General features: G+C 51.2%; 1 protein-coding gene across 4 annotated transcripts in view; it reads left to right on the top strand.

Moving 5' to 3' along the window:
* The window catches only part of ATP9A (ATPase phospholipid transporting 9A (putative)), a 133050-nt gene that overhangs the window by 18347 nt on the left and 98546 nt on the right, over positions 1–16157 (top strand). For 3 of the 4 annotated variants that reach the window (XM_045980134.1, XM_045980133.1, XM_045980135.1), the window contains exon 2: positions 15218–15362. In XM_045980134.1, coding sequence (XP_045836090.1) covers positions 15218–15362 — 145 coding nt within the window. Of the gene's footprint in view, positions 1–7569; positions 7605–15217; positions 15363–16157 lie in introns of those variants that run through there. The other variant, XM_045980136.1, reaches the window with a different exon arrangement.

Genomic DNA, 16157 nt, shown 5'->3' with positions numbered 1-16157 from the left:
GTTCCTGCCAGGTGACGGAACTAGGGGCCGGGGCACCAGGCCTTGCTAGGGAAGGAAGGACCCGCGCATAGGCAAGCCAGAAGCGGCCAGTGAGGCCCAGGAGATGCTCAGAGCCTGGCCCGAGCGCCCTTCCCCACCCTGGGGCCCTGCGTGGGACTTCTATACACCAGGGTTCTATTTTTTCCATTGTTAAAGTAGTAATTCCTGTTACAGAAAAGTCAAAGATGTGGTTCTTAAAATTATTTAAAGCCTTATCTGCTATTGTTAGCATTCAGGTGTGTGTTTCCTTTGATCTCTGTTTTAATCCAATGGCTATTAAGTGACATGATTTCAATTTGATTTTGCTCTTATAAATTAGAGCTTAGCCTAGGGAGGATATCGTGGCATAAGGTTTCTCCTACATTTGGAAACATTTTTTTTTTTAAAGATTCATTTATTTATTTTGGAGAGAACGAGAGAGAGTGTAAGTGTTGGGGGGAGGGGCAGAGGGAGAGGGAGAGAGAGAACCTTCAGCGGACTCCCCACTGATGCGGGGCTCTGTCCCATGACCCTGAGATCATGACCTGAGTGGAAATCAAGAGTCAGATGCCCAACTGACTGAGCCACCCACGTGCCCCTGCATTTAGACAATTTTATTTTACTTTTATTTTATTTAAAAGATTTTATTTATTTATTTGACAGAGACACAGCAAGAGAGGGAACACAAGCAGGAGAAGTGGGAGAGGGAGAAGCAGGCTTCCCGCTGAGCAGGGAGCCCCACACGGGGCTCAAACCCAAGACCCCGGGATCATGACCCGGGCAGAAGGCAGACGCTTAACAACTGAGCCACCCAGGCGCCCCAACGTTTAGACGATTTTAATAAGCTAGACTCTCCAGTTCCCTGGGTTAAATGGAATCCGTGGTCAGCTGAGGGCTCTAACCATGTGGCTCTGATGGAGAGGCTGTCTGGAAGGGCTCTGCTGTTTTACGCCCGGTGAATGGCAGAACTGCCTTCTGTTCCAGGTCAGGAGATGAGTGGTGGCCTTTTTCACCCATTGTGGTTTTTTTTGTTTTTTGTGTGTTTTTTTTAAGATTTTATTTATTTATTTGACAGAGAGAGATCACAAGTAGGCAGAGAGGCAGGCAGAGAGAGATGGGAAAGCAGGCTTCCTGCTGAGCAGAGAACCCGATGTGGGGCTCGATCCCAGGACCCTGACATCATGACCGAAGCTGAAAGTAGAGGCTTAACACACTGAGCCACCCAGGCGCCCCACCCACTGTTTTTATTTTGCCTTTTGTTCCATGCATGTTCGTGAGATTGGGAAGGTTAAAAGAAAAAGAAAAAGAAGTAAAAACACTTGTTTTCCTCTCTCCGTTTACCACAAATCGGACTTCCCGTTGATCGATGTGTGAGACCGGTGCCTTTGGAGACAGAAGGAGCCTGTGGTCGGCTGGGGAGACGCTCGGTGTCCAGCACATTCCCTGTGGGTGTGCTGGGTGGACGGAGTTGCTCACCGCCGTACCTCCGGTAGTTTTCTAAGGCAGGTCTGAGGGTCTGCAAGCATTTGATAAGTATTTGTTGAATGACGACAAGAAAATCTTTCTGAAGACAGTTGCTCATGGCAGGGCTTGTGTGCAGCCCGGGGCCAAGGGCAGTAACTTGTGGCTTCCCTGCGGAGAGTGGAGGTTGGAGGTGCAGCTGCTGGAGCCCGGATTCCCCCGGTACGTTCACCCGCCGCGGTCACGGGAGCAGAGGTGTGAACTTGCTTCCTAGGGAGTGTCCTTCCCCCCGCCAGCGGTCCCTGGGCTAGACCCTCAGCAGCCCCGCCCCAGCTTCCAGAGCTAAAGTCTTTGCAAGGGACTGGCTGGGGAACCTCCCACGTCTTGCAGGCAGGCGCCCTCGGAAACCTCCCCCGGGGCCTTCTTGGGGCTGTCTCTGTGCCAGAGCCACGCCCGCCCGAGGTGGAGCCCGGCTGCAGTTTCTCCCCGGGAGCCTGGAGGAGCTGGAGGCTGGGAAGGAAAGGGCTCCTGGCAGGAGGGGGCAGCTCCCCAAGGCCACGGTTGGCTGCTGAGGACCGCGAGGCGTTGAGAGCGTGGATTCAAGCAAGACCATCTTGGTGCAAGTCTGGGCTCTGCCACTTACTGGCTGTATGACCTTGGGCGAGTGAGTTCACCTCCTGTAAATGAGCGTGTGGTTGTGCAAGTCGTTTGGAGGGCTGAGTGAGGTCACACGTGCAACGCATTTTGCCCCCAAAGCATGTGGCCCGTGGAGAGGAGAGGAGAGGAGCAGAGCAGGGTTCGCCACAGTGACCCTTGACGGTGCTCCGAGGGAGGAGCTAGGCAGCTGGGCTGGTGCCCCTGGGGACCCTTGGTGTGTTCCTGCTGTGTCCCTGTCATGGGGTGCCTCCCTAGGCTGCTGTGTCGATGACACCTCAGAGGCAGCTCTCCGATCCTCCGATCCTTCGGTGGGGTGAGTTCTCGCAGCGCTGTGGTCGAGGGCTGGCCCCGAGGCCAGCCTGTGGGACTCACATCTGGCTCTGCCCCCACTTGCCGCTGGGCTCTGGGTGCTGTTTCCTCCTCTCCAGGACGGGGAGGGCCTGCCTGCAGGACTCTGGGGAGGAATGAGGGGAGTGACACGGCTGTCTGGGCTGTGGCCCCAGACCTGGTCTGGAACCCGTGAGCCAATGCCGCAGACACAGTATAAACACACAGGGTAAGGCAGCAGGTCTCTGCGTGCTGGGGGGGGCGGGGGTTGGTGGTGTGTGTGGCTGGGGCCGGGGAGAAGCCCGGGAGAGGCGCCTCAACCTGCACCGGGCATCTGAGCCCCTTCTGTATACCCGATCTGGGGTGTGAGGGGAATAGTATCTGGTTCTGCCCTCTGGGCTTGCGGCCAAGCTCCGAGGCTGCGGACGGAGAGCTGGGTGCTGTGTGGGGAGCGCGGTGGGATTTTTTGTTTTGTTTGTATGTTAGAAGAAAAAAAATCTCGGGGCGCCTGGGTGGCTCAGTGGGTTAGGCCGCTGCCTTCGGCTCAGGTCATGATCTCGGGGTCCTGGGATCGAGTCCCGCGTCGGGCTCTCTGCTCAGCGGAGAGCCTGCTTCCTCCTCTCTCTCTGCCTGCCTCTCTGCCTGCTTGTGATCTCTCTCTCCGTCAAATAAATAAATAAAATCTTTAAAAAAAAAAAAATCTCGCGGTCACGTAGTTCACTGTTGAAAAGGTACAGAAGTGTGTACTTTGCAAACGTATAGCCTCTCTCCGTCCCCTGCTTTGGCTACCCTGTGCCCTTGTGTGCAGCCACTCCTCAACTTCTTCTGTGTCGTCTCGAGCATTTTGACTGGTTTCCAAAGAAGGCCCATGTATTTTATATTTATCTATCTAGACACCCACACATAGATTTTGACCTTTTTTATTCTATAATTAGTCTACACAATGCAACACGACATATTTCTTTCACTTAAGAGTATACACTGGGCTTGCTTCATGTCGGTACATAAAAAGCTTTTTCATTCCTTTTTTTTTTTTTTTTAAACAGAATGACTTTAAAGGATTTCATTGAACAGACTTACCATACTTAATATAACCACCCTACCACTGATGGACACCTGGGTTATATCTAATGGTACCTATTACTAACAATGTTATGGAGAATGATGTTGAACCCAAGTCTTTGCCCAGTTACAACGATAATATCTCGAAGGGGAATCATTGGGTCCAGTTGAATGCATTGGTAATTTCTTTTTAAAGATTTTGTTTATTTATTTCACAGACAGAGATCACAAGTCAGACAGAGATCACAAGTAGGCAGAGAGGCAGACAGAGAGAGAGGAGGAAGCAGGCTCCCTGCTGAGCAGAGAGCCCGATGAGGGGCTTGATCCCAGGACCCTGGGATCATGACCTGAGCCAAAGACAGAGGCTTTAACCCACTGAGCTACCCAGGTGCCCCTGCATTGGTAATTTTGAGAGCTGTTGCCAGGCTGCCTTCCCTCAAGGCTGTACTGATTTCAACCCCTCCCAGCAGTGGAAAGTGTCTGTTTACCCATCCCAACCAAAACCGGTGTTATTAAACTTTTTGATTTTGGTTATTTTTGCTAAGTAAAAAATGACACCTGGGTGTGATTTTAGTTTTGCATAATATTTAAATATTGTGTTAGTTACCAGCATTTAAAAACCGAGGGCTTGCACTTAAGAATCTGTACTTTTTGTCTTTTTTTTTTTTTAAGATTTAATTTATTTATTTGACAGGGAGATAGCAGACGTAGGGAGATAGCAGGGAGAGGAAGAAGCAGCCCTCTGCTGAGCAAGGAGCCCAATGCGAGGCTCGATCCCAGGACTCTGGGATCATGATCTGAGCCGCAGGCAGACGTTTAACCGTCTGAGCCACCCAGGCGCCCCTTCTGTCTCTGTCATAAAGAATCTTACGATCTGTACGTGAGCAGCCCGGTGGCCACTTCCTTCCCACAGGTCTAGGCTCCTCAGTGTGCCCTGTCCCCTGGACCCAGGGTTTATTTTTTATTTTTTATTTTTATTTTTATTTTTTATTTATTTTTTTTTTTAAAGATTTTATTTATTTATTTGACAGATAGAGATCACAAGCAGGCAGAGAGAATGAGAGAGGAGGAAACAGGCTTCCCGCTGAGCAGAGAGCCCGATGTGGGGCTTGATCCCAGGACCCTGGGATCATGACCTGAGCCGAAGGCAGCAGCTTAACCCACTGAGCCACCCAGGTGCCCCCTTTTTATTTTTATTTTTTAAAGATTTTATTTATTTATTTGACAGAGAGCTCACAAGTAGACAGAGAGGCAGGCAGAGAGAGAGAGGAGGGAAGCAGGCTCCCTACTGAGCAAAGAGCCGGATGTGGGGCTCGATCCCAGGACCCTGGGATCATGACCTGAGCCGAAAGTAGAGGCTTTAACCCACTGAGCCACCCAGGTGCCCCCCCAGGGTTTATTTTTGTTCAATATTTTTATATGTTGCTTGCTGGGCTTCCATAGACTTGAGTTTTCTAGGAGCAAACAGGCAAGTACAGTCTAAGGGAGAACAGACCTGCTTTCTGTGAAGACCTTCCTTTCTGTGCAGAGCACAGAGTTGGGCTTTGAAGTAGAAGAAGGGGAATGGGTTGCTCAAGGAAATCTGGTGTGAAGGAGTCTTGCCAGAGGGGTTGGAAGTTGGAGATAAGTAGAGTCCTGGAGCTCATTTGCCTTGGCGGCAGTCGGAGGCTTGATATCAGAGGACCGGGGATGAGAGGTGACAGGCTTGGGCTTGAGTCTGCATTCACTGACTCATTGTGGGGGCGAGACGCCGTGTGAGTCATACTCGTGGAAGAGGTGCCCTGCACTGCTGAGCAGCGGAGACCAGTAGGGAAAGGCTTCTGGCAGGAGAAATAGGAAAGGCGACAGATCCTGCCACCCGTGACTGACCCCTTCCCCCGGGAGAACCAGAATTAACAGTCTGGGTGTGTGTCTGCCTATTCATTTCTCAGTGTTGTTTTCCCATGTGTGTATGCTATTTTTATTAAAATATAGCATAATATTAAAAAAAATTTAAAAATAATAAAAAAAATAAAAAAATATATATAGCATAATAAATTCCATATCTTTTACTTTACTTTTCCCCTCCCCCTTCATCACTTGGATCTTGCCCTGTCAGTGTTTGCATCTGCCTTATTCTCTTAATTAGCAAGTCCAGGGCGCCTGGGTGGCTCAGTCTATTAATATCTGCCTAGGGCTCAGGTCATGATCTTAGGGTCCTGGGATTGAGCCCCCGCATCAGGCTCCCTGTGCCGTGGGGAGTCTGCTTCTCCCTCTACCCCGCTCTCTGCTCATCCTCTCTCTGTCTCTCTCAAATAAATAAGTAAAATCTTAAAAAAAAAAAAATAGTGCAGGTGTACTGTGAGGGGGTTCCTCTCTGATGGTCATTTGGTCATTTCCAGGGTTTTGCTTTCTTTCTTTCTTTCTTTTTTTTTTTTAAAGATTTTATTTATTCATTTGCCAGAGAGAGAGAGAGAACACAAGCAAGGAGAGCAGCAGGCAGAGTGAGAAGGAGAAGCAGGCTCCCCCCCCTGAGCAGGGAACCCGACGTGGGACTTGATCCCAGGACCCTGGGATCATGACCCGAGCCAAAGGCAGCTGCTTCACCAACAGAGCCACCCAGGTGCTCCAGGGTTTTGCTTTCTTGCTGCTGGGAGCATCCTTATACCTTTCCTGTTGCTCACCCATACGAGATTTCATATACAGTCCATCCCTCCAGGTAGACTTGCTGGATCAGAGGACCTGTTTCTATTTAAAGAGAAATTTCCACAATGACTTGGCTTTTTTCTTTGATATGGCCCAGTTTTTCCACCAATAGGTAGTGTTGCTGTGACCAGAGATAATGTTCAGACTTCAGCACACTAGCTCCCTTTTCTGCATGCTTTCTGACTTTAGATTTTATTTTTGTTTTTAATTTTTAAAGATTTTATTTATTTATTTTTTAAAGTCATCTCTATACCCACCACGTGGTGAGTGCGGCCTTACTTACAACCCTGAGATCAGGAGTTACATGCTTTACCAACTGAGCCAGCCAGGTGCCTCTGACTCGAAATTTTATATTCCCCTAGTTAAAAAAAAAAAAAAAATCAGCCTCCTAGGTGTTCTTAGAAGAGAGAGCAGAATTTTCCCTCGTACCTTCCTTTCCGTGCCTTCCCCTCCCCAGGCATCTAGGCTTACTAACAACTTGAGTTCCGTCCTTCTAGACCTGCTGCCCAATATGGTACATGCTGGGTCTGTGTAGCTATTTTCATTAATTAATGGAACAAATTTAGATTTCACATTTTGAGTGCTCAACAGCCACACGTGGCTGTGGCTGCCGCGTGAGACCACGTGGATGGAGAGCATTTCCGTCCCTGCAGGAAGATACCGGCGGTGCTGCTCGAGACTGGGGTTCTCAGACTCCGGCCTGTTGACATGGGGGGCTGGGGAATACTCCGTGTGGGGCTGTCCTGGGCGTTAGGGGACGTTCGGCCTCTACCCACGAGATGCCAGGAGTCCCTCCCTGCCCCTGCAGTTGTGACGACCAAATACCTCTCTAGACCCTGCCAAGTGCCCCCAGGGCTGGGGGCAAACCTCCCCCCCCCCCCCCGCCAGCCCGCCCCTTCCATTGAGAACCACTGCGTAGACTCCCCCCCCCCCCATATTGCTTTTAATTTCTCTTTAAATTCTTCCGGGATCTTCCCAGTATCAGCACAGAGATGATCGCCTCCTGGACTCTGGCTTCGGGAAAGTTCAGCACACAGTGGGGGCAATTCAGCAAGTATTTACGGATGGCCGGGCTGACGGTGGTCACACCCAGAGCAAGGTGATCATTTCCTCAGCGCCTTAGGACAGTAGTTACCTTTTCCAGAGATATGTTCCCCTGGCGCTTCCCCCTGTAATATTTGCTTTCCCTCGCCTTCCAGCCAGATTGTGTGAAACCGCCGCACATCTGGCCAACAGGCTGCCCATCGTGAAAACCGTTGTTTGTTTTAGAGTCAAATCATAAGAAAATTTACTTTGATTTTCCTTTGTTTAAGTGGCCTAAGCTAGAAGCAGTGTAAAGTCAATTATTCCGGCCTTACATCTGAACCTCATGGAATGGCTCTTGCTATCCATAGGTAAGAACGTTGTTTTATGTTTTTTTCTCTTATCTGGAAAAAAAGCCTTAAATGTAGGCACTATTAATTGCCTGCGGTCATGTGCTACGTATTGTCATACGCCTTTCCTATATAAATTCCTTTACCCTCATAGTAATTTAGCAAGGCAGGTCTTTTTTAGACAGAAAAAGTGGGATCACAAAAGATGAGGAGCCCAAAGCCACGGAGCCCGTGTAAAGCGGAATGGGCGTGGCACGCGGTCCCCCTGACTTAGGAGCGGGTGTTCCTACTCAACCCGTTATAGTCGTGCTGTTTCGATACCGTGGCTCTCATCTGTTATTTCTTCTTTAATTTCTCCATGAATTTCTCATTTTTAGAACATTTTATTTATGTATTGGAGAGAGAGCGAGTGAGCAGGAGTGGGGGGGGAGGGGCAGAGGGAGAGGGAGAAGCAGACTCCCCACTGAGCAGGGAGCCCAAGGCGGGGCTCCATCCCAGGATCTTCAGATCATGACCTGAGCCCCAGGCAGACGCTTCACCGACTGAACTACCCAGGTGCCCCTAATTTCTCATTCTGTTCTGCAGCCCATCTCCCTGGCCCGTCTAGAAGGTAGGAGTGACTTTGTGATGACAGGTGGCAGACAGCTTGGTTTGGTGTTAAGAAAGAATAGCAGTAGGGGCGCCTGGGTGGCTCAGTCGGTAAAGCGTCTGCCTTCGGCTCAGGTCACGATCGCAGGGTCCTGGGATCAAGCCCGGCATCAGGCTCCCTGGTCAGCGGGGAGCCTGCTTCTCCCTCTCCCACTTCCCCTGCTTGTGTTCCCTTGCTCCCTGTCCCTCTCTCTGTCAAATAAGTAAGTAAAATCTTTTAAAAAATGACAGTACGGTGATAGTTGCCACGACACAGCTCTGGGCAGCTGCTCCCCTCAGGCCTCGAGGGTTCGGAAGTCTATACCCTAGACCGACTGGGTGTGGTGGTAGAGGGAGTTGCAGGGGTCAGTCCAGATGTTGAGAGGGAGCCTGGCCACCCCCTCTTCTGTTTGGGGTGTGTGTGGAGGGGTCTTGGTTGCTCGTAAATTTGCCAGCCCGAAGCTTCTGCAGTGGGACAGTAGTTCCCCAAACGCAGGCGGGCGAGGGCTCGAGGGGCAGCCGTGATAACGTCCCAAGTAATTCATGGGCAGGAACTAAACCACACCGAGACAGGCAGTAAGGTGCTTCCCTTGTTTTTCAACTCCCCCTCCATGTTTCTAACGCTGTCAGGGGGACCTTTTTAGTAGCCGACCCTCGCTGTCATCTCAGCCGGAGAAACGGAAGAAGGAGCAAGAGCCGTGCTGGGGCTCAGAGCCACTGACTCTGGCCTGACACTGGTAACACTGTTTGCTTTCCCTTGTGCTGGTTGGAATGTTTCCCTTGTGCTGGTGGCGGTGATACTCCCATTTATGAAAGTAGCACAAAGTGACCCTTTAAAATTTATGTCAATAAAATCTAGGGCAGGAGTTCCCCACCCCAGGCACTGCTGGTACTTGGGGTTGGACATTCTTTGTTGGGGGGCTGTCCTGCGGGGGACAACGGAATAGGTCTCCAGATGTTGCCAGGTACTCCTGGGGGGGTGGGGGGTGGGGGTGGAGACCGGAAGTGACCGTAGGTGAGAACCCACAGTTAAGGGCAAGTAGGCTTAGCCAGTACCATGAAGTTGGAAGGTAGAGGCAGCTGGATGCAGGAGGAAATACTGTGCGGATCCCTGAGCCTGAGCACGGTCAGTGGTGAGGGCCACTTACGGATGCTCGCGTGTGTCCTCTGGTGCGGGGCAGGTAAAGAACAAGGTGGAAGGAGCGGTCTTGAAAGGGATGCTCGGCAGCAGTACCGTCCAGCACAACTTTCTGTCATGTTGGAATGTTCTGGATCTTCAGGCCGCAGGGCCTGTGGAGCACTCTGAATGTGGCCCGTGGGAACGGGGGGCGGAATTCTTCTACTTTAATTAATTTAAACATAAATAGCCCCGTGGAATGGAAGCCACTGTGTTGGGCAGCACCGCTCTAACGAAGCCGGAGCCGAGGGGTCAGGATGGAGGAGTGCGGGCTCGAAGTTGTTGGCCGCACTCTTCAGAAGCTTAGAATCGGAGACGCTCAAAACGAATAGGATTGTTTCTTTAAGGACAGAGCGGTCGGGTGGCAGACAGGAGGTTTGGGGCAGCGCTTTTAGCACAGACCCAACTAATATTGGCTTGAGCAACACTGAAAACCAATGAATTGATTTCTAAGACTGAAAAACCTGGGGAATGGACCAACGGGCAGACCGCGCACCCTTCCCTAAGCGTCAGGAACCTTTGCCTTCCTCCTGGTGATGCCCGTTATCAGGCGCATTCTTCCCCAAACAAGAACAGAGGGGGCGCCTGCAGCCCCTCATGTGTTTGCTGCCTCTGCCCCCTCACCGGGAAGGGCACTTCTTTCTTAGTATTTCTGGTGATAATCGCAGTCTCATCACCACGGCTATGCCCGGATCCTTGCACTCACCGCACCGGGGCTCGGGGATGGGGTTGGCCCGGCTAGCCCAGGTGGAGAGATGGAGGGAAGTGACTTAGTAAATTACTGAGGATAAAGGGTAATTATAGGATAGAGGAGGACACTGGGGTAGTCGAAGCTGAGGGAGCGGACCCAAGGAAGGATGCACTTGGGAGAGGGCCTTTCCCCAAGGTGGGGGTACAGATGTGGTTTGAGGTGGTGTTAATTTGGGCTCCAGGGGTCCTGGGTGGCTCAGTCGGTGAAGCATCTGTCATTGGCTCAGGTCATGATCTTGGGGTCTTGGGATCGAGCCCTGCATCGGGCTCCCTGGTCAGCGGGGAGCCTGCTTCTCCCTTTCCCTCTGCCTGCCGCTCTGCTTACTTGTGCTCTCTGTCAAATAAATAAAATCCTTAAAAAATAAAAAAATCAGGCTGCTGGAAGGCAAGGTGAGAGCTGGTCTGCAGGCACGGGGCAAGCAGAAAGTGATCTCAGGGTGCAGGTGGGGCGACGGGCCCAGCCGGTGGTTGACGCATTGGGTGTGCAGTGGGATGGGGACATCGGGGGCTACAGTGACAGGAGGACCTCAGGAGACAAGCGTGGACATGAGGGATCAGGGTGCTGGTGGCTGAGGAGGCAGGATGTTCGTGTTGCGGGAGCCCCGGGCAGGTCTCCGCAGTGGGACTCGGAGGCTTCCAAGCGACTACACATCCTGGGCGGGTGGCGGGGCAGAGCTCCACTGGGAGGCCTTCCACCCAGGCCGCTGATCCACGGGTACCTCTCCCTGGAAAGCCCAGGAGAGCCTCTCCTCCCGTGGTGTCCCCCCCAGGGTCCTCTACTGAGAAAGCGCAGCATTGTGCCGGCCGTGGAGGAGTGCAGAAGGGAGCTCTGGCCGTTTTCCCCGAGCAGGCAGGGAAGCGGGCTCTGGGGCTGAGAGGCAAGGGGTTCAGAACCGGCAGGAGGAGCCTGCGGGAGAACTTCTGTGTCAGTGGGATGACGGCCACTGCTCTCAGGGCCCCTAATGATCCCTCTGATGCTATGAAATGACGAGAGCCTGGGGAGAAAAAAAAAAGCTGGAAAGTAATTGTGGTGATAAGGCCAGGCCGTTCATGGCAGTGCGGGGTGCTCTCAGGCCCTCAGGTCAGGATCTGGGTCCCACAGGCCTGGGCTTAAGGCCGGCTTCCCCCACTCAGAGTGGAACAAACAGATGTTGACAACAGATGTTGGAAATCACGGAGTCCTCTTGGACTCAGTTTCTCCACTGTGAAAATGGGGGCGATGCTCATATACCGTGGGGGATTATCGTGAATGTTAAATGAAATAATGCATTTCTCTTTTAAAAAATTATTTTTAAAAAGATTTTATTTATTGACTTATTTTAGAGACAGAGTGAGCATGCGTGAGTTGGGGGGGTGCAGAGGGAGAGGGAGAGACAGAATCCCAAGTGGACTCTGCCTAGTGTGGAGCCTGATGCGGGGCTCAATCCTATAGCTCTGAGACCATGACCTGAGCTGAAATCAAGATGCTCAACCGACTGAGCCATCCAGCGCCCCTGTGCCCCAGTGCCCCAGTGCCCCAGTGCTTTTTTTTTTTTTTTTTTTAACTGTTTGGTTAAAGAGTGCGTTTCTACGTCTGTAACATTTTGGAAATCTGTACCTGCTGCCCCCACTCCTCTGGACCGCTATCTCTGCCTGCCTGGTTGGCGACAGTAGCTTCCTGAATGACCCCCCTGTTTCCACTTTTTTTGGTTAATGTAAGCTTTATTAAGACACAGTTCCCATGCCCTGCCATTTGCCTCTCTGAATTATATGAGTGGCAGTTCTGAGGACATTCGTACAGTTGTGTGACCGTTTCCACAATCGATATTCAAGCATGCCCATTTCCCCAGAAAGGAACCTCACACCTCTTGACCTGTTTTTACTCTTTTTATTTTTTAGAAAACTTTTTTTTAAAGATTTTATTTATATATTTGACAGAGTTCACAAGGAGGCAGAGAGGCAGGCAGAGAGGGAGGGGGAAGCAGGCTCCCTGCTGAGCAGAGAGCCTGATTCAGGGCTCGATCCCAGGACCCTGAGATCACGACCTGAGCCAAAGGAGAGGCTTAACCCACTGAGCCACCCAGGCGCCCCTCTGTTTTTACTCTTAACCCACGGCTGTGTCTTCTCTGCTCAGCCACAGATGGGACTTTTAAAAATGTCAATCAGATCACGCCACCTCCTGCTTGTAACCCTTCAGTGACCCCGGACTCCCTGCCCCAGAGACAAGGTCCAGTGTCTTCTGGCCTCTCCTCCTTCCTCTTTTCCTTCCTGCTTTCGCCGGTGGTTGGTAAACATCAGTCTTTCTCGGCAGGTGTGTAACCAGGCTGGTTCCCACCTCTGGATCTCTGCCCTTGGGTCTCCCTTCCACTGTGCCCAGACTGCTTCCTTGCGTGGCTGTGGCTACCCGTCCCTCCGCCCAGCTGTCACACCAGCCTCCCTGACCACCCAGTCTTCCCGAGCCACACCCCTCCCCCACGCCCTCTCTTGCCCAGGCCTTATTTTATTTTGGGTGGTTGTTTATGGGCTGTCTCCCTGCACTAGAGTATAAGCTGCAGAGGGGGGAGGACCTGTCTGTTGTGTTCGCTCCTGAATGCCCAAGTGCCAGGGGAGGGCCCAGCACACCAAGCGCACGAGACCTAGCTGGTGAATGAACAGGTGACAAAAAAGAGGCAGTGATTACTTGTCTTAACGTTGTTTTTGTTGTCGGTGTTCAATAAACACTGTTGACCTGAGAGTCAGACTGATCGTATATGGGAAGCGTGCGGGGTATACAGCGTGGCTGGTGCGAGCAGAGAGTAAATGCAGTGACCCTCAGATCGGCTAAATGAGATGGCCTTGGGGCCAGTTATTCTGGGCTCGAGTGACACGAAGTTTTAATTTTATCCTGTGCTGAACACTTACCCTGTTTTGCAGTGGGATTGCGAGGAAGGGGAAGGCAAGGATCCTGTTTGAACGTTCGGTCCCCATAGGACCTGGAGTAGTACTTTGTACCAGCTAGATACTTTATAGTGCTTACTCTTAGGAATGGAACCTAATTGAGTCCCTGGGTGCTACGAAACATTGTAACTAAAGAATACATAGCAAAAAGTTCTCCTTGCTCCCTCCTTCCCAGGGGGAACCAGTGCTGGAGATTTCCTGTACTTGAAGCATGTCTGGGTGCGTATCCCCTTGTGTTCATGCAAAGAAGGGCATTCTGGAAACATCTTTTAGCCTCTTGCTTTTCGCTTTAGCTTACCTTGCAAAATGGGCCATTTAGTGCATACAGCTCGTTCTCTCCTTGACTCTCCTAAGACTGCTGTGGCTGTTCCATGTTCATTTCACCAGCACCCCCTCCCCCCATGTGTCAGTTAGGTTTGTTTCCTGTCTTTTGCTGCCACAGTGCCCGCTGCAGTGACGGTCCACCTGCTTTGGGCTCGTGCGCAGATCCGCGGGTTAAGTAATGATTGGCTCAACCTGATAGCTTGCCGTGCAAAACACGCTAAAACGACACAGACAAAACGCAGACACACAGCGGACCTGATGCTTGGTTTTCTGAAATCCGTTCTTCAGCTTTCATTAGAAATGCTGCAACTATGGGAGCCATCATTCCAGGATGATTACAGGATGGGGAGATCCCGATTCAGCAGCAGGATGGCTTCCCCAAATAAGAGTGGTGCTCCCTGTCCCGTGAGTCCCCCCTCTCCTCCCTGCTTCCTGTGCTCATTCAGCACTTAGCCTGTGTCACCCGATGGCCTGCCTGGATGCTTCCCATCCACGGGCACCAACTGGACTCCTCGAGGCCTCTGTCCCTGGCCTTTGGACAACTTAGAACAGGGCCAGCACAGATGAGTTACTGGAAGTGAAACCTGTCCTTGCCATGTATACTTTACCCGAGTACCAGTTTACTGGAACGAAGATGCTATTTTTAAGAAAGAGCATTGTGTTTCATCATGGACGTTCTGAGCCCCTGGGCAGGCAGCTTGCTGATGCCCAGGAACCGTGTTTGCCAGATCTGTACCCCAGCACCCCACCGGGACCTGCCTGGTCCATAGGTGGAGGGGGAGAAGGGTGGGCTGACCAGTATTTACATAAGTCGTAATCTCCCTGTCTGCTTGGGGCTGGCAGGATTGGGGTTTCTCCTTCCTGGCCTGTGTATGTGCGGGGTCAGAGGCCAACAATTCGGCATGGGGTGTTTCCATCGCAGTGCTTACAAGGGCTTGTGATTCTTGAAATGCTTTGTGTATGGGCTTTCCGGAAGGATGAGCTGCCTTTTTGGGGTGTTTTCAGAGTGTCTTTGTTCCACTGGAGCTGCCCGCATTGCTCTGCCTGGTGCGGGCCACCCGGGAGCAGGTGCACGCATGAGCTGACCTCGCAGGACAGTCCGGACAGCTGGGGGAGTGGGGGCGGGGTGGTCAGTTGGCTGGCAGCTGGCATCTGGCCCGGCTCCAGAGGATGCCAGGCCCTGAGCCATTGTCTTCCCGGCTGGCTCCTGTGGGGTGCTGCAGAAAGGAGATCTGGGTCTGGAGAGGAGATTCTCCCCCTCCCCCTTTACCTGGTTATCTTGGTGGAACCAGCAACCTTGACAGCATGGGGTGCTGGAAAGATACTAGGTTTTCGAATGAGACGGAGGTGGTTCAAGGCCAGACTCCCCTGTTTCTCACCTCCTGGCAAACTTGGGTGCTTTATTTATTATTATTTTTTTTTAAAGCAAACAGACTTTCTTTTGGGTAATGAGAATTGCCATTAGGGAGACACAAATTGAGGCAGAAATCTGAATTCGGTCCTCCTTGGGTGCCTTTTTTAACTGTTTCGAGGTTTCCTCTCTCATCAGCAAAATGTGAAAGTAATAGTGCTAATGTGTTGTTGTATCTTTACTTTTTTAACCGAAATCTCATTTTAAAAATGAATCTTAGATTTTGAGTTAAGTAATTTGGGCTTGGGCGCAAACCAGCCTTTATCTGGATCACAGCTTTTTAGAACCTGGGCTCTGTTTTCCCTTCTCAGACAGATGAAGCCTGTTCGTGGCTGTTGTCCTGACTCAGTGCAGATGCTCGAGAGAATTTGGAGAAGAGCGGGCAGGTGTGAACGTGGCCTTGACAGTGTGATGCTGTCTTTCCCACAGGTGCTGTGAGTGGCTGAGATGCTGCGGTGGAGGGGAGCCCAGGCCCCGCACAGTGTGGTTGGGGCATCCCGAGAAGAGGGACCAGAGGTACCCTCGAAATGTCATCAACAACCAGAAGTACAACTTCTTCACCTTTCTTCCTGGGGTACGTACGGCCGGGGCCATTTTTAGGAGACCCAGGTCCCTGTGGCAGAATAGCCCTTGTGTTTTCTAGGCTGCCTTAGCCACTGGCCATTCATCTTCCAAAAACCCCACACCACAAAACCCATAAAAACCCAAAAACCCATCAGTCCCTAAACTCCACGCCGCCCCCTCCCCCATCATCGTGAAATGCACATTCACCGTAGGAATGTCAGGAGATAGAAATATAGAGAAAATTTTTAAGAGGTAAGTTTCATTCCTGCCATCCAAGGAGAGTTTCTGTGGATATTTTTGCTAATGAATGTTTCTGTTTTGCTTGGTATTTTATGCGCTGGAGTCACTGCATTTCCACATTAACTTAGACCAATCCGCGGATGTGTACTCTACAAACCTCCTCCCCCCCCACCCCCCATACTTAAATTGCATACCTATTTATATCCAGCAGAGCCTCCAAACACACAGCAGCTGACTTTAGAAGCAGCAGCAGCAATCAGTTCCAGTGCTGGAAGGGAAAAAAAAAATAATGACTCTTTGATTTATTGAGAGAGATTCCAGAAACACGAATGTGTAATGCTGTCGCTTAAGGTCAGTTGGAAATTTGTTTTAGGGTGACTCCGACTACACTGATTGCTACATTCAACTCCCCCCAGATCTCTGTATCTTAAATCAGGAAAGAGTTTATTTCTCATTGATGGACATTCTGGTGTAGACGGGACCACTGTCTTCCGTGTTGCAGCTGCGCTCTCTGGACTACGAGGCCAACCACATGTCCATGACTGAGCAGGGGTGAGGCAGCCAG

Source organism: Meles meles, chromosome 16, assembly GCF_922984935.1.
Source record: "Meles meles chromosome 16, mMelMel3.1 paternal haplotype, whole genome shotgun sequence".
Classification (NCBI taxonomy): Eukaryota; Metazoa; Chordata; class Mammalia; order Carnivora; family Mustelidae; genus Meles; species Meles meles.
Note: the sequence above shows the minus strand (reverse complement) of the source record. Positions and strands in the feature narration are given on the sequence as shown.